This window comes from Pteropus alecto, unplaced genomic scaffold (genome assembly GCF_000325575.1).
Source record: "Pteropus alecto unplaced genomic scaffold, ASM32557v1 scaffold251, whole genome shotgun sequence".
Classification (NCBI taxonomy): Eukaryota; Metazoa; Chordata; class Mammalia; order Chiroptera; family Pteropodidae; genus Pteropus; species Pteropus alecto.
In genome coordinates this window covers 1,462,082-1,481,829 of record NW_006431048.1, presented here as the reverse complement: position 1 = coordinate 1,481,829, position 19,748 = coordinate 1,462,082, and the positions used below count along the sequence as shown (strand labels likewise).

General features: G+C 32.3%; 1 protein-coding gene across 2 annotated transcripts in view; it reads right to left on the bottom strand.

Annotated features, from left to right (window-relative positions):
• STXBP5L (syntaxin binding protein 5 like) overlaps positions 1-19,748 on the bottom strand; it is a 257,780-nt gene that overhangs the window by 106,864 nt on the left and 131,168 nt on the right. For both annotated transcript variants that reach the window (XM_006905548.2, XM_006905549.1), the window contains 3 exons: positions 19,085-19,302; positions 17,169-17,341; positions 13,468-13,593 (listed from right to left, as the gene is read on the bottom strand). In XM_006905548.2, coding sequence (XP_006905610.1) covers positions 13,468-13,593; positions 17,169-17,341; positions 19,085-19,302 — 517 coding nt within the window. The remainder of the gene's footprint in view (positions 1-13,467; positions 13,594-17,168; positions 17,342-19,084; positions 19,303-19,748) is intronic.

Below are 19,748 nucleotides of genomic sequence, written 5' to 3'. Positions count from 1 at the left end.
TGAGCCTTAATTTTTACCTGCCATCATGCACAAAAACTAACTTAAAATGGATGAGGAGAAAATCATAGGCAACAGTTAAATAGGACATGAAAAGAACAAAATATAAAATAAAAAATAACCTGTATGACATCAAAATTAAATTATTTTGCTCTTCAGAAGATACTATTAACAAAATGAGAAGGCAATCCATAGATAATAGAAAACATTTGGAAAATACATATCTTGTTCAAAATAGTCAAAGAACTCTGAGTAATAATAAGACAACTTGATTTTTTAAAAGTAGGCAAAAGGTTTTACAAAACAAAATGCACAAATGTGAAATAAGTCCTTGAAAGATGCAGAAAATCATTAGTCACCAGGAATATGTAAATTAAATACCATTGAACCCACCCAGCTGGATTATATTATAAAATTGATAATACCAAGTGTTGACAAGTATGTGTAATAACTGAAACCTTTATACATTGCAAAATGATATAAAATAGAGAGGCTATAAGCAAATAGGATATAATCCAGTAATTCCACTCTTATTTACCTGAGAAAATGCAAACAAATGTTATATAAAGGCTTCTACCTGAATATTAATAACATATTTATTTATAATAGCCAGAAACTGGTATCAACCCAGATTTCCATCAAATGGAAAATGGATAAACATTTTTATATCCACATAATATTATATAGCAACAAAAAGGAACAACCCGTAAATACAACAACATGGATGAATCACAAAAGCATTATGCTAAGGAAAATGAAACAAATAATTTATGCTTCTATATATAATGGTAGTAAATGCAAAATTATAGTGATAGAAAGCAAATCAGTGTTTTTGCGTTACCAGAGGGTGAGGGGTGATAATTAAATAGGGCACGAGGGAACCTTCTGAGAAGATGGATACTTCTTATATCATTAGTTTGTTGGTGGTTACGTGATTTATATTTGTCGTGTATATTTGTCAAAACTCATATTGTATACTTAAAGTTGGTGAATTTTTTTCATATATATAACATAAACTCATTTTTAATGTTAATAAATACTTAGTTAATTAAATTACTAACAAAAAAGACAGTCTAAGAGAATCACAACTAGAGTTATAGACTCTGGTCCCCCTGAGTGTTCTGGAAAGAAAGCAAGAAAAGAATAGGTAAAGATTTTTAAAATTGGATGTTTTGGTTAACCTACCAGAAAGACAAAATAATTTTACTGAGGAAAAAAAGATGAGATTTTTTTTTTCTTCCAATATTTTGGAAAGCAAATTTTTATAACAACCAGATATTTTCAAGATCTGAGATTTATAATAAAAATAATTAATTTTTATTATTCCTATCTTTGCTTTCTTAATCAACATCTCTCTTAAAGTATATTAGCTCTTCAAAATTGTACAAGAATTAATAAACTTTTCTATTTTATAAGTATAAAATGTATTTGAATATAGAAACTAACATAGTTCATTTACTTAGAAAGGAAATTAAAAGTCCAGATTATAAAGTCTCTGAAAATCTTATGGAGTACTTTTCTATTTGGCATTTATAAATAATGTTGATATGTAAGTACTTATAGAAATAAAAAATAAGTGAAAAATCAAATATTTAAAAATATATTTCTATTTTGTATCTTTAAATATGTTAGTGCTTTAATATCCATTGACTTATAAATGGAAAAATAAAATGTAGCATTTCTATAAAGCAGAACACTGTTTTAGCAATAAAAGAGAATAAAGTAGTGATAAATTCTATAACACAAATGAACCTCAGAAACATTATGCTAAGATAAAGCAGCTGGATGAAAAACTACATATTAAATTATTCCATGTATGCAACATGTCCAGAAAAGGCAAGTCGATAGAGATGGAAAATAAATTAGTGGTTGTCTAAGGCTAGTGCTAGCAATGATAATTGATGACAAATGAATATGGAGGGCCTTTTGGGGGTGGGTAATAAATATGTTCTAAAATTTGATTGCTTTGCACAACTTAGCAAATTTACAAAAATAATTTAATAGTAAACACTAATGGATAAATTTTAAGTTATACAAATTATACTAAAATAAACTATTACTAAAAACAGTTTAAATTATTATGTTTATTGCTTTTTTCCACATTTCAGATGAATGACAAAATTCTTGAAAAACACAAATTGCCAAAGCTGGCACAAAGGAAAGTAGAAAATCTGAATGATCGTTTACATATTTTAAAAGTTGAATTTGTAATTTAAAATATTCTCACGAAGAAAACTCTATGCTGAGATAGTTTTGCTGGCTAATTCTGTCAAACACCAATGAATGAAATAATACCAATCTTATGCAAAAATTTTTGAAAATAAAACAGGTGGGAACGTGTTTTAAAATCATTTTATGAAGCCTAAAAACTGATACAAAACCTGACAAAGAAATAAATTAATATTCCTCGTCAAAACAGAAACCCCTAAGAAAACATTGCCGTATTGCAGATGACATGATACAATATATAGATAACCCTAAAGATTCTACCAAAAAACTTTCAGAATAAATGAATTCAGTTTAGTAGCAAGATACAAAATTAATATTCAGAAATAGGTTGTATTTTTATACCCCAATAATGAGAAATTAAGAAAACAATTCCATTTACAATTGCAAAAAAAATTATAAAATACCTGGAAATAAATTTAACCAAGGGGGTAACAGACCTGTACTCAGAAAACTATAAGACACTGAAGAAAAACCAAAGAAGTTACAAATAAATGGAAGGATATACCATGCTCATGGATATAAAGAACTAAAATCATTAAAATGTCCATATTATCAAAAACAATCTGCAGAGTCAATGCAATTTCTATCTAAATAACAATGGCATTTTTCACCAAAATAGGACAAATCATCCTAAAATTTATATAGACCCCCCAAAGTTTTCAAATAGCCAAAGCAATCTTGAAAAAAAGAAAATAGAAGGCATCACACTACCTGATATCAAACTACAAGGCTAGTAATCCAAACAGCATGATATTGGATTAAAAAGACACATAAATCATTGGAACAAAATAGCCCAGAAATAAAGACACACTTATTTGGTCAATTAATCTATGACAAAGGAGGCAGGAATATACAATGGGGTAAAGACATTGCTCTTAGCAATATTGTTTTTAGATGTCTCCTTGGGCAAAAGAAACAAAAGGAAAAAGGAACAAATGAGACTACATCAAACTAAAAACTCTTTGTACAGAGAAGGATACCATCAACAAGACAAAAAGCCAACCTACTGAATGGGAGAAGATATTCACCAATGATATATCCGATAAGGGATTAATAATCTAAAATATATAAGGAACTCATACAACTTAACACCAAAAAAATTCCAATTAAAAAAATGGGCATAGGACCCGAATAGACAATTCTTCGAAGAGGACATACAGGTAATCAATAGATATATAAAAAGTTACTCAACATCACTAAATATCAAGGAAATGCAAATGAAAACCACAATGAGATATCACCTCGTACCTGTCAGAATAGCTATCATCAATGAATCAATCAAGTGTTGACAAGAATGTGGAGAAAAGGAAAACAACATGCACTGTTGGTGGAATTGCAAATTGGTGCAGCCGCTATGGAAAACAGTCTGGAGGTTCCTCAAATAATTAAAAATAAAACTATTATATGACCCAGCAATTCCATTGCAGGGTATTTATCCCAAGAAATCCAAAACACTAATTTGAAAAGATATATGCTATGTTAATTTCAGCATTATTTAAAATAGCCAAGATATAAAATCCACCTGTTCATCAATAGGTGAATGGATAACGAAGAGGTGGTACATATATACAATGGAATATTACTCAGTTATAAAAAAGAATGGAATCTTATTTGCACCAGAGTGGAGGGACCTAGATGGTATTATGCTAAGTGAAATAAGTCAGAGGAAGACAAATTCCATATGATTTTACTTAGATGTGGAATTTAAAAACAAAATAAATGAATAAACAAAGCAGAAACAAAGTCATAGATACAGGGAACAAATTAATGGTTGCCAGATGAGAGAGGGGTTGGGAATGTGAGTGAAAAAGGAGACAGGATTAAGAAGTACACACTGTCAGTTATAAAAATAGTCACAGGGATGTAAAGTACAGCATAGGAAATATAGTCAATAATATTGTAATAACTCTGTATGGTGTAAGATAGGTACTAGACTTATCAGGGTGATCACTTTATGAGTTATATAAATGTATAATCACTGTGTTGTGCACCTGAAACTAATATAATATTGTATGTCTACTGTAATTAAAAAATTTTAAAAATTTAAACATCGCCATATCATATATAATAATATTTTAAAAGCATAATACATTGCGACCAAGTGTGATTTATCCCAAGAATACAATAGTTTATATGAAAATCAATCATTGTAATACATCAGAGTAACAAAATGAAAGAAAATAATACAATCGTCTTAATACAGAAAAAGAATTTGACTGAGTCCGCAAACCATTCATGATAAAAATTTTCAGCAAATTAGATTTAAAAGAAATCTCTGACAAATCTACAGCTATTGATCTTCTTAATGGTGAAAATTTGAATATTTTCCCCTTAATGTTGGGAACAAAGCAAAGTGTCCATTCTTAGAATGTCTATTCAACACTATACTAAAGGCCCTAACCAGTGCAATGTGGCAAGAAAAAAAATACAAAGAGTGGAAACTCAAAAGTAGAATTGATTTATATTCATAGAGACATGCTTGTCTATGTAGAAAATATTAAGGAAACCACACACAACTACTAGACCAATATGTGAATTAAGGTTAAAGATATAAGTTAAATACACAAAAACACTAGTGTTTCTAAATATCAGCAGTGAAGAATTGGATAGCGAATTTTAAAATAGCATCTATAATAGTTGATACTATTATAATAGTTGATACATATATGAAATACTTTGGGATAAATTTAACAAATATATGCAAAACCAGTATATACTTTAAATACTACAAAAAATACTTGTAAAACTACAAACATTGCTGGAAGAAATTATAAGTGCCAAATATATTGACCACTATACCATGTTTATAGATGGGAATATTCAATAATATTGGCATGCCAATTCTCCCCAAATTCTTCTATGGATTCAACGTGACCACAATCATAATTCCTGCAAGCTTTTTTTTAATGAAATTGAAGCAGATTCTAAAATGCATATGGAAACTGAGGAGTCCAGCTCCTGGCTAAAAACCTTTGTGTGATTTTTCAGGTCTGACCATAGGTAATTTAAAAGCTTTTCCTGGCAGGCTTCTAGGGAGAATGCTGTCCTCTCAGGATCAAACTCAGTGCACAGCCAATGCATTTTAGTCTCTGAAGGGAGCTGCAGTCAAGAATTCAGGCCCCTCTGGCAGGTCATGCTCTTAATGCCCATTTGCATTCCTAGCTGAACTGCATTCATTGTTTGATCTCTTTTTCAGAGGCCTGTGCAGAAGTCTTCTTCAAACACCTCTGCTGAGGTCTCCTTACAGGGGGAGGTGGGAAACTCTGAAGACACTTTTCCCCACTCTGACTCTATATCCAGAATTCTTCTACTCTTAGCTCTGCCTTCTGCCTCTAACCTAAGGGTCCATAACGCTGTCAGAGCCTTTTATTTGGGGCAACCCTAACCATAAGGAAACTTCTTTGCCTGCACTGATCCACCTGATCCTCAACTGGAGCGCTGTTCTATGGGGGGAAATAGAACAGGGGGAAGTTGGTGCTTTTTACAGTTTTAGCTTCTTGCTTACACCATCCAAGTAAGTGATTAAAAGCTTCGTTTTGGTTCACAGTTGTGTTAATCACCTATTCTGACACCTAACAGCTAAACTCTCTCCAGATCAGCTCTGTTCCTGACAGAAATTCAAAAGACCTAGAACAGCCAGGACAATTTTGAAAAAGTGGAACAAATGTGATGGACCTACACTACATGATTTTAAGACTTACTACAAAACTATATTAATTAAGACAGTGGGGTACTGGCATAGAGAGAAACATAGATTAATGGAGTAGAGATTCCAGAAATAGATCCTCACTTGATTTTTGACAACCACACCAAAAGAATTCAATGGGAAACAGAAACTTTTTATCAAATGATACTGGTACACTGAATATATGTGGAACAGCAACAACAAAAACTGTTACACATCATACTCAGATTTGAGATTGACCATAGACCTAAACATAAAAATTTCTGGCAAAAAACAAACAACACAAGAGAAACAAACAAACAAACAAAAACCCTGAAGTAGGCAAAGCTTTCTTAGAACATAAGCAATAAACATTTACGAAACTGATAAGGTACTTCAAAATTAAAATATGCTCAAAAAAGGCACCATTTAAAACAAGTAAGCCATAGATTGGGTAAAAATATTAGTATTACATATACTTAACAAAAAGACGAATACAGAATTTATTTTTAACAACTCCTGCATTCAATAATTTTAAAAAAATGGGTAAAAGATATGAACAGACATTCGATAAGAAAATATCTACAAATCAATAGACATATTAAAAAAGCACTGAACATCATTAGTCATGAGAAAAATTCAAACTGAAAATGTATACAATTTTAGACCCTTTGGAAAGGCTAAAATTGAGAAGACTTACAACTTACAAATTTATTGGTGAGTATGTGGAATAACTGGATGTTCGCACATGGAATGTAAATTACACAACCACCTTGAAAAATTTGGGGCTGTTTCTTCTTATAAAAATTAAACCTATCTTACTACTCTGCTATTCCAATCCTAGATATTTACTGATGGAAATGAAAATACATTTCCCCAACAATGTGTACAGAATATTCACAGAAGCTTTATTCATAACAGCTTCAAAAAAGAAATAACCCAAATGTGCATTAACAGGAGAATGAATACATGAATTGTGATATAGTCATATATTGGTAAGCTTCTAAGCAATAAAAGGTTATACACACTTCATTCACATACATATATATAGTTAGAAAATCACCAGTGGATGCTAAAACTAATATGTGAATCTTTGAAGAGGAAAATGTTTACATAATTTCATAGTCTCCCATAAATTACAAAGGGAAATAATAATTTTATAGAAACCTAATGGACATCACCTTAACCAAGCAATCAAAATTAGCACCACTAATGTTAGGATAAACCATCATTATATGCCTTTTTAAATAGTAAACTAAGGAAGGCACTCTTCTGTGGTACACCTCCCAAAATGTTTAATTGTAATCATGAAGAAGTATCAGATAAACTTTCCAAATTGAGGTACATTAAACCAATTAAGGGTCTGTACTCTTGAAAAATATCAACATAAGAAAAAACAAATAAATGCTGAGGAACTGTAATCTCCAGATTAAAGGAGATTAAAAATAAAAGCTAAAAAGAATGTAAGATCTTGGATTTGATTCTGTTCTGGGGGAAAATAGTATAAAGGACTTTATTGGGATAAATATAGAAATTGAATATTTTCTGTTGATTCAATAACAATACTGAATCAATGTTCAATTTGATTTTTAATGTACAATCATGTTGATGTAAAAAAAAGTCCTTGCTCTTAAAAACACACACAATGAAATAGTAAAATCAATTTTCAACTCAAATTTGTTATGTTATTTTTTCAAATTCAGAAAAAAACCCTCAGTTACTCCTATTTTATTAAAAGTCCAATATGGTTCTATATCCAAAGAGTACAAGACACTAGATTTCAAAGGTTCTTACAAGAATCTCTATTCTTGCCAAACTTTCTAAACAAAAATAAGAGATCTGCAATTCATCTGTGATCATACACTCAGCTGGCGAGTAAAACAATTCAAGCTTTAAGGGTCTCACAGACTAACATAAACAAATTGCCTAAATTTTTCCTAAATAATGTCCAACAGGTACAACATTGCATTGCTATTATTACACAATTCTCCATGACTATTTCCCCATTCTCTATTGTCTGGGTCCTCTTAGTAAAGTTATTTGCAATCAAATTTAAAATGTTTGTATAAGGAGACATCCTAGGTAGTAAAGTTTAGAGGCATCTCCCTCCCTGGAGATATTCCAGGACAATAAAGATAAAGGCTTCTCTTTTCCAGTTAAAATGGTTGGGTAGCTAGCTATACTCTGTGCTGGCCTCTTTCCATGACCATATCAAAATAACACCTAAATTATAGAACAACCATCATTGAGAACCACCTGATGACTAGCTGAATAAAAGTCCTATAACTAAGGGTATAAAGCAGTCAAGAGGGGACTGGCAGGAAGGGTGGAGATGCAGAAAGGGTAGATCCTGCATCCACAGTATGGTGATTGGGAGGGACATCTTGGCTGTGGAGCTACCCGCTGTGGATCGAGGGGTCCTGCACCACACCAAGCTCCCCAGCCTGGACTGAGGAAGAGGAGTGCCCATAACATCTGGTTGTGAAACCAGTGAAGATTGCATCCGAGTGAGACAGAGGGTGCTGGAGTACTAGTTGCTCCTCTTGAGGGGCCCACGCATAGACTCGCTCTCTCACAAACTCACCTGCTCAGGAGTTTGAAGGAACATCAACTTGAAAGGAGATAGGGAGATATGGGAAGAACTGAATTGATTAACTTGAGGGTGAGGGCTGGAGTGACAAGGGTCAGGACAGCCCTCTCCATTAGCAGGCACAATTGTTCCTTTGTTAAACCCTCCTCCTACTCAGCCAGCAGGTTCGAGCAGGCACCAAATCTGAGCTCTCCATTAATGTCACTAACACTGTTTGCCCTGCCCTAGAGATTCCATGAGAGCCCACCCCAACCAATTAGCATGCCTGGCCTGAGTAGCTTCCAGTAGTTTTTCTATACTAGTGGCCTGCCTTGACTTGTACTGTGAACGTTCCTAAAATCTATCAAAGGCCCACAAACCCAAAACAAGCAATGGCTGGCCATGGCATACATTATACCTCTTGCAAAACAGCCCCAAGCCCAGAATAAGTGGCAATCAATTTCAATTTGCATTGTAACTTCCATCAGGAAGCCTCATGCCTGGCATAAGCTGTGGCCAGTGTTGACTTGAAATGTAGCTTCAAATAAGAGGCCACAAACCCAGCACAAGCTGCAGCTGGCCTCAGCACACATTGTGGTGCCAACCAAAGTGCTCCAAGCCCAGGAAAAGTGGCAGCTGGGCTCAGTTTGCAGCATAGCTTCTCTCAAGATCCCCCAAGCCCAGCTCTAGCAGCAACCAACTGCAAATCACTTTGTAGCTCCTACCAGGTGGCCTCAAGCCAGTCACATATGCTGGCTGACTTTGGCTTGCACCGGAGGCCCTCCCAAGAAGCTCTAAATATATCTGTGGGCCAGTTTCAGACCACATGAGAGCACTGCACAACTAGCTCCAAAAGACATACAGAAGTGCGGACTTGACTGACACCAGAGCCCATCTCACTCCATGGGATCAGCCACTGCACAACAGCTTGTCCACTGTAGTCACAGTCAGACCTCATAGTCAGTCAGCCTCAGGGTCAATCCCTCCCATTGACATACCAATAGCAATCAAGGCTCAACAGCAGGAGGACACACACAACCCACACAAGGGACACAGCTGGAGCACCTGGCTCAGGAGACGAAGACTGCACCAATGGGCCCCATAAGACACCTACTACGTAAGTCTACTTTACTAAGACCAGGAAACATAGCAATACTTCCTAATACATGGAAACAAACACAAGGAGTCAGCCAAAATGAGAAGACAAAGAAATATATCCAAAATGATAGACCAGGACAAAACTACAGAAAAGAACTAAATGAAATGCAGACAAGCAATCTACTAGATATGGAGTTCAAAACACTGGTTATAAGGATGCTCAATGGTACAGCATAGGGAATACAGTTAGTGTTAATATATTGGCAATTAAGGGGATTGTTTTATAAATTATATAAATGTCTAACCAATGTACTGGATACTTGAAACCAAACTTTTTTTAAAAAGGATGCTCAATGAACTAAGTATAAGAACGGATGAACTCAATGAGAACCTTAACAAAGAGATAGAAACCATAAAAATTACCAATCAGAAATGAAGAGTATGATAACTGAAATGAAGGGCATCAACATTAGAGGGCATCAAGACAGATTAGATGAAACAGAGGATCAAAGCAATGATCTGGCAGAAAAGGTAGTTGAGAACACCCAATCAAAACAAAAAGCGAAAAAAATCTAAAAAAACGAGGATAGTTTAAGGGATCTCTGAAACAAGATCAAGTGTACCAACATTTGCATCATAGGGGTATCAGAATAAAAAGAGAGCAAGAGATTGAAAACCTATTTAAAGTAATAAAGACTGAAAATTTCCCCAACCTGGCAAAGGATCTTGGTATATAAGTCCGGCAAGTGCAGAGTGGAAAAACTCAAAATGGATTAAAGATTTAAATGTAAAACCCCAAGCCAGAAAACTCCTACAAAAAAACAAAGGCGGTATACTCTTTGACATTGCCCTTAGCAATATTTTTTAGATATGTCTCCCCTGGCAAGGGAAATAAAAGAAAAATGGGACTATCTCAAACTAACACTTTTTGTACAATGAAGGAAACCATCGACAAAATGAAAAGATAACCAATGTAATGGGAGTACATATTTGCCAACAATACATTCAATAAAAGTTTAATATACAAAACATATAAGGAACTTCACAATTTCAACACCAAAAAAAATCCAATTAAACATGGGTGGAGGACATGAAAAACACATTTCTTCAAAAGGACAAACAGATGGCCAATATCACTAATCATCAGAGAAATGCAAATTAAAACTACAATATCACCTCATACCTGTCAGAATGGCTATTATCAATAAATCAATAAGCAACACATGTTGGCAAGAATGTGGAAGAAAGGGAACCCTCGTATACTGTGTGTGGGATTGCAAATTAGTGCAGCCACTATGAAAAAAAGTATGGAGGTTCCTCAAAAAAATTAAAAAAGGAGTTAGAATATGACTCAGCAATTCCACTTCTAGATAGTTATCCAAAGAAATCCAAAATGCTAATTTCAAAAGACATATGTACCCCTATGTTCATTGCAGCATTATTTAACCAAGATATGAAAGCAACCTAAATAGCCATCAACAGACAAATGGATAAAGAAATGGTACATATTTAGAATGCAATATTACTCAATCATAAAAAAGAATGAAACTTTGCCACTTGTGACAACATGAATGGGTCTAGAGAATGTCATGCTCAGTGAAATAAGTCAGACAGATGAAGACCAATGGTCTGAATTATATGTGGAATCTAAAGAAGAATATAAATGAACAACCCAAACAGAAAGAGACTCATAGATAGAGAAAAAACTGATGACTGCCAGATGGAAGGGGGTAGGTGAAAAAGGGGAAGGGGTTATGAAGTACAAATTGGTAGTTGAAAAAGGGGAAGGGGTTATGAAATATGGAAGGGGCTAGGTGAAAAAGGAGAAGGGGTTATGAAGTACAAATTGGTAGTTACAAAAGAGTCACAGTGATGTAAAGTATAGCATACGGAATATAGTCAATATATTGTAATAACTATGTGTGGTGTCAGATGAGTACTAGATTTATTGGGATGGTCATAAGTTATACAAATGTCTAATCACTTGTTGTAAACCTGAACTAATATAATATTGTACTTCAACTGTAACTGGAAAAACAAAAAGCATAGTTAATGCAATAAAAATGATGTGAGAATAATTTGGAAAAAGAAGAAAAGATAAAGCTCTCTCCTTTTCTTCCCCAGAGAAAATGTACTTATGCTCCAGAGTAAAGAGATGGTGTCTCTCCAGATGGAAGGACAGAGAGGTCACCAGGAGACCTATTTTCAAATCTGAGTTTTTAAAACTTAGAGTTCTTCTCTCGTAACACCCCTGCACATGCAGGTACCAATCTGTTCCTTACCATGTTACTCTGTTGGGACTGAGGCTCAGGGAACTGATGTAAGGTATTGCTCTAGCTGCTGTTTTTGTTGTCAATAATAAGCTATCTTTGTTTCTGACCCAAAGACCAGTTTTCTGTCAAGATATATACAAACAAAAGTATAGCAGGCTACTAGCTTGTAAGAGGGGAAAAACAATCTCAGACCCTGCACAGTGTCTAAGTTAACAGTTGCCGCTTGGTAAATTCTTCAAAAGAGTAGAATAATCAATAATCTTGGGAAAATGGAGCTACTCAGCTAGCTAAACTCAATTACATTGATCTTTAGGACTTAGTCTCCCATTTTAGACTTAGTTCAACTAGAATATTGGACAGTAAGTTGTTTCCAATTTTTTTAATAAAAATTATGATTATCCTTATGTTTTTCTGCTCCTTTGACATCTAATATCCAGGTATTTAAATGTTGCTACAAAGCATTATCCTGGGCCTTATTTAATAATCTGCTTCATAAAGTGTATGAGGACCTCGTAATCAATCAGCCTGGGGGCTGAGTTTGACCAAAAGAGTGGAAAAGATAAATTCTAAGAAGAAAATGGTAAAGACCTGGCATACCTCAGATGGCAGTATTCCCAAATGATGATAAATATAATATGAAAAATGTCTTTTACATATATGTCATAACTTAAACAGCTAAGATCATCTGGAGAAGCCATAAATAACTAAAACTAGTTTAGTTGATGATTCATAAAGATTTCCAAGAGCAAATATCTTGACTGTTCTCATTACCTCTTACTCAATGAAAACACAAGTTTCATCATTTAGAAAGTATCTGTGGTTTTTCTTTCTCTGCTTTTTCCTTTTTCTTATATATAAATTCAGTTTTTGTATTTGTTAGGTAAGATCAATCTATTATTGATTTACTTCATATTCAAGTAAATAAAACATGGTAATAATTAACTATGTCTTGGAGTTATTCTTTGACAGGTGGTTATAAAGCACTGTGGACATTACACTACCTTGTGTGGTTTCTAGCCCTGGGATACTATACTAGCTCATGTTGTTTCTCTACATCCTAGATAAATAACCCATTTATTAAAAACTCCTCAAATTATCCTATCTGGAATATGTCATGTGTATCCTGCTCTGAATCTAAAAGATACAATTTATATGTAGTAATATATTTAATCCTCTCAACAATGTATTGTCCTCATTTTACAGATAAGGAAATAAAGCACAGAAATTTAAGTAACTTCTAAGATCCTAAAACTTGAAAGAAGCAAAATTAGGATTTGGATACCAAAGAATCTGATTCTAGCATTCAAAATGAAACACATGCAGGAAAATGATAGGAAACACAATCAAGCAAAACAAACAAAACCAAAAAAAAAAAAAATGTAGAAGTATATACAAAGTACAAGTGTAATAACATCTTAACAACACTCTAACAACATTAAAAGTGAAAATATTATCACAAGTTTGACATCAAGAAAGAAATAACCATAGTTTATATTTAAATTATTATCTTATACCATTTTGATCTAATAAAAATCCAGTTAAGGGCTTCTTTCCATTTTCAGAAATTCACTTAGCATTTTAAAGAAAATATCTAAATATATCAAACATTAGATAAATAATACAAATTAGCTACTTACATTCCATACGCTGAGCTTACAGCAAGACTAGTAATCTGCTGGGGAGGTTCACCGTCCACCCACACCAACTGAATAACAAGTTCTGCTTGATACCCTGGAGGCATCCGTACTGGTCGTGTCTTAACACTAGAAAAAAAGAGAAAAAGGAGTTCTACTCCATATGTTCATGCTTATCTTCCTAATTTACATATAATCTTCCTACAGAAATATATAATACCAGGCATTAAGGGCAATATGCAGGTGGATAATGTTGTCTAGCTTTCTCAAAATACACAAAGCCTGTGATTGCTTAGTTTTTTTCTTTAAGTAGCTGTTTAGTCAGCCAGGTTCACAATTTCCACTGGTCGTTATCATTTCTTTTTTTTTTTCTTTTGAGAATAGTATTTTTAAATTATTTCTATTTATTTTTCTTAAGAAATATTTGTTGCATTAATCTACCACCCAATGTAAGATTTCAACATATCCAAACCCTGAATTCTTGCTCTTCCCCTCTAAATTTGCTTATCTGTGCCCTTCTCTATTCTAGTTGATAGCAACTCCTATCCTTCCAATTAAGTTAAAAAAAAACTTAAATCATTCTTGACTAATATCCTTCTCTCATACCCCACATCCAATTAGTTGTCAAATGCTGATTGGGCTACCTTCAAAATATGAATTCAGAATATGACCACTTTTTACTTCTCTACCGCTACCATCCTAGTTATAGTTGACAAAGATATTGCCTATCCATTTAAATCTGAATTTCAAATAAGCAATAAATAGCTTTGCTTTTTTTTTACTATATATATGTCCCATGCAATATTTGGGATATACTGATACTAAAAATGTTCATTTTTTATCTGAAATTCAAATTTAAATGGGCATTCTATATTTTTATTTGCTACATCTGCCAACCCTTAACGCCATCTCTAGTTAGGTGCAATCAGCCTCCTTACTGGTCTCTTGGCTTAATAATATTCTTCACTCCCATCTCAAAATCCATTTTCACCATAGCCACCAAAGTGATCAATTTAAAATTTAAGTCTGATCATGTCACTTCTCTCTTCAAAACCCTATAATGACTCTTCATTTCATTAGGAGTAAAAGCCAAGTTCTTTACAATGGCCTATAACTGGCTTTCTATTGCCCATCTGACTTCGTCTTCTACTACCCTCTCTAATAACGCCCACCTTGTTCCCTTTGTTCTAGCTACACTGACCCCCTTATATGCCAAGTACTTTAAGGCCTTTGCTCTAGCTATTCCTTCTGCCTAAAACACTGTTCCAGCAGGTATTCTTCAGCTAACTCCCTCATCTAACTTTTGTTTAAATCTCATACTCTTGGGCCTATAATGACCACCCATTTTATACACAAAGGCAAAAAATTAAATAAAAAAATCAATAATTGCACAAATATGTATACATTGATAAGAACTATAAGATTGCTTAAAAATAAAGAGTTGGCTTGTTGAAATGCTTATTTATCAGCTAATGTATATGGTAATAATCTAAATTCAACAAAGGAAAAGTGATTTAGGGATGGATGCCAACGTATCATTTATCAAAGCATGAACTTATGCAATTCAAAAATCACTTGTAATATAATGTAATAATTCATAGAATAATATACTTAGATTAATTCTGTTGCTTGTTTCCTAGGACCTTATAAACATAATATAGGAGTATATTGATTTTTTCCTTTTGGTTCTCTTGATTATCCTTAAGATGTCTACTACTTTTCAAGTCAACATTAAATGCTTTTGTTATCCTGCACTATACTGCTTACTTCATTTCCACCATGAGATTTTTGGTGTTTTCATTGTTTTTTCTTATCCCTATCTTTTAAAAAACTGAAAGTAAAAAAAAACGAACAAGACAAACAAAAACTCATAGACACAGACAAGAATTTAGTAGTTACCAGAAAGAAAGGGGAGTAGATAAGGGTAAAGGGAGTCAGATATATGGTGACAGAAGGAAATTTAACTTTGGGTGGTGAATTAATAATGCAATGTACATATGATGTATTATTGAATTGCACACTTGAAACCTATAAAATTTTATTAACCAATGTCACTATAATACATTTAATTTAAAAAACTTTTAATTTTTTAAAAAAATATTTAGGTCGTAGAGGACCCACACTTTAACAATGGGTCTTCTTAGTTAATAAACACACCATCTATGTTGTCTTCTTCAGCTTTGTTGAGCTTTTTGTTCTCTTTCTAGTTTTCATTTTAATAGAAATCAATTAAATGAAGCAAAGTGATATGAAGGAAAAATTAAATATATAACATTATGAAAGTTTTCCATTTGCTAAAATTTTATGATGTTTCCTGTTTGTAGAATTTCCTCCCAGTAATTCCTGCTTTATTTTCTTTATTTACTTCACAAGAAAATATTATGGAGGAAAAACAATGATTACTAAACTATAGCAACTGCTAATTGTGTGGTAAATTGATTTTGCTTCTGAAATTTTATCTTTAAATTTTCCATAAGTGTTTTCATAAGAAATGAGGAAACTAGCCCTTTGGTAGATGATTTAAAAAAGATGTTGTATGTATATTCAATAGAGTATTACTTGGCCATAAAAAAAGATGAAATATTGCCATTTGTGACAACATGGATGGATCTTGAGATTTTCATACTAAGCAAAATAAGTTAGAAAAAGTTTAGAACCATATGATTTCACTTAGATGTGGGATATAAAAAACTGAAATTAACAAATGAACAAGACAAAATCTCACAGACAGAGACAACAGTTTAATAATTACCAGAGGAAAAGAGAGGAGAAGGAGAGGTAGATAAAGGTAAAGGGGGTGAAATATATGGTGACGGAAGGAAATTTAACTTTGGTGAACACACAATGCAAAATACACATGATGTATTATTGAATTGTACACTTGAAACCTATATAATTTGAAAACTATATGACTTGAAACAATGTCACTACAATAAATTTAATTTTAAAAAATGAGGAAACTAGTTGTCTAAAGTTCCTTTAGTGGCAGATTAAGATATTTTCATATGAGGCTCAAAGAAATTCCTTGCTTAGGCTCAATTCTCCAACCACTGACACTAAAAACATTTGGTTTTATGATGAAGCAGCAGTAAGTAGTAATTTAAAGAAACTGCATTCTTTTATAACCAATTACTAAAAAACATAAAATCAATTAAGATAAATATTACTATGGGCTTAACTAACTTTAGATTTTATTTAATATGACAGTAAACTTTGTTTAGATATACTGAGAGAATATAATTTATTACCAAATAGCATCAGTTAAAAAAGAGAAAGACATATTATGTAATATCCCAGCAATCATGAGATTCTTTTTTTCTAACATAATATTCTTATAGTAAATAGTAAATTTGGTTTTCTTTTTGATTCCAAGAAGGCAAACAAAATTCCTTAAACATATCTTTTCATTTGGGAAGTACCAAGCAAGTGGCCATGTTTGTATCCTGTCAAAAGTTATACCATTCTATCAAAGTCATGTCTTTTTAGGGATCTTTTGGGAAGGAAATATATAAATTAGTAAGTGAAGGATAAAAATACTATACCCTTTCCAGGGATGTTCAAAGAAAAGACCAGAGAACCCCGTGGTATAATATAAATCACTTAACAACAACTTAATAAGAGAGAAGAATGATTTTATTTGGCATAGTTCTAAAGAATTATGATTAATATGTAAAATTGTTTTAAAATTTGGTAGCAATTCTTACTTGAGGCATGGGATACTGTCCTTTGTTACTCCTTCACTAGCCACAGTGTTAGTGCTCCCAGAAAGACTCCTTGAAGAAGGAAGCTGGGATGAAAGATCTGGAAATGGAGGGCTTGTTTCTGGTTCCGGGGTAATAATATCTTCAACATCATACTGAAGTCGTACCTCTAATGACTTAAACAAAAAATCAGGTTTACCTTAGTCTAAATCATAATAATAAATAATCACACTAAAATAGATAACTTTGGTAATTATTCATTATTTTTTCTGATTAATAAGTTCAAGTTTAATTTATAGTAAAGCTGAGATACCCAAACTGAATAGTGAATTATATAAAATATTCAATGACATTCATAAAAAATGTAAAATATTTAATTCTTTTGAAATATAAGAAAAATACCTACCAGTGGAGATAAAGTTTTTATATAATACATATTCTTTAAGATAAAGTATAAATTATAATTCCCTATATAATAAAAAATGGAGAAACCGGTCATGTTTACTCCAATGAAAGAAATTAAACTGTATGCATATATGTCTGTGTTTACAAATTGTTATTTGTACAGTCATTATAGTTTTAAAAATTATTCCTTCAATTTTGACTTTAACTCAGTAAAAATGTTCAAAACTAAATTCCATATTTCTATTAGTTTGTTGCATTAGCTTAGCTCTTACTTGTTTAATTTCATTAGCTTGGTCAGGATTGCTTAATGAAAAGCATGACAATTTATATTAGAATAAAAACGTGATCCAAAACCTTTTTTAAACTAAAAATGTTTGCATTCAATGCTTTAAAATTGATTTAATAACAAACATATGCTTTACAATGTAAAGCCCAGCATTTTTGAGATTGAAAACAATTGTTTACCAAAAAAAAGTCACTGTGGGATGGTGAATATAGCAATATTATCGAAATGATTGTTATGATTTTCTTAAAACTACAAAAAACCTCTAATGACAATAACAATCATTAATTATTGAGTGCTTACTACACTTAAACACTATGTTAATGACTTTATATAATCATCACAAGAACCCTATAAAATTGGCATTTTCATTTCTAGTTTATTATTAGTTCTCATTTTATTACACAGAAAATTATATAGGTGATGAAACTAAGTCTTACTCAGACTCTACTACTGAAAAATGGAGTCTTGTGACTTGCTCAGAGTCACATAGAAATTCACTGGTAAAGTCAAAATTAAAACCTAGGTTTATCTGACTCCAAATCTTGGTATATATTAAAACACTTTAAAAGGTCAATATTTTAGTTGTTAAGGTAAAAACAGTTATATGTAGGTGTTTAGTAGATAATCTTTAGTAGGCCTTTAATAGAAAATTTTTATTTTGTGATAAAGTAGCAAAATGGACTGAGTAGTAAAGGTCCATTATCTACAGGTACTGCAATTTAGATTTATCCCATGAGAGCCTCATTATTTTGTATAATTAAATAATTACTTTAAAAATTAAGATTAGGTAAGTCAATGCCATGATTATTTCCATCCTCTTAGAAAATGTTGCTATATAGAAAATCATTAAAAATAATCTTACCGTAGTTGAGAAATAAACATATATGTTAATTACTTGATAAAAAAGACAAACTTAAAAATGTAATGAAAGTATAGAACAAAGCTTGCATTAATTTAACATTTATACATAAAACAAATCAATAACTATCTATAAAAATAGACATAATCCATCCTATTTAATAATACTAAGAATTGACAGAGAATTTAAGCCAAACTTTTTAAATAGGTTATACTATGTAACAAGATTAATTTGAAATCTTATGAATTGGATTATTGGCCACATCCTGCAGTCTTGGTAGCTTAAAACCATACCAAGTACTAACCAAATCTATATTAATTGCTTTCTTTTAATAACTTTAAGTGTAAAGTTAAATTTTAAATGACTTACCACTATTTCTGTTGTAATTTCATGTCTGCTGAATTTATAAATTATGACATATGCTGATACTCCTGAAACACATAATATTCTGCTTTCTGGACACCAGTAAATCATCTGAATGGCATATGGATCTTCCTCTACAATTTCACATGTTTGTTTTCCTTCTCCTACCTTCTGTTTTTCAAACACTTTTGAAGATTTTAGCTTGTACAGCATCTGCAGAGTTACTATAAGATATTGAAACATAATTATCTTCTAATCTGAACTTAATTCTTAGATGTTGAAGCTTTTTCAAAATATTTGTTAAACTACAAAAGTAAAACTCAAATAGGCAAAATAAGTTATATTTTAACTAGTAAGTATTCATTGATATAGTTTAGCTAGAGGGAGACTATAGAGGGAAAAAAATAAACATTTATTAAACATATACTACATACCAAGGAATATGTAGGTCCTTTGTATGCACTGTCTCATATGATCCTCAGAAAAGTCCCATTTTTAACCTTGTTTATTGATGAAAACACTGGAGCTCAGAAAGTTTACAGCGGAAATTCTGAAACTAATTCTCCTAAGGAAAATGCCTAAATTCTGTATCACAGTTTTCTCCTTTGATTGCTAGATAAGAAGTGGATGCTATTCTTAGACGGTTTACTCCTTTCAACAATTTTTAGAC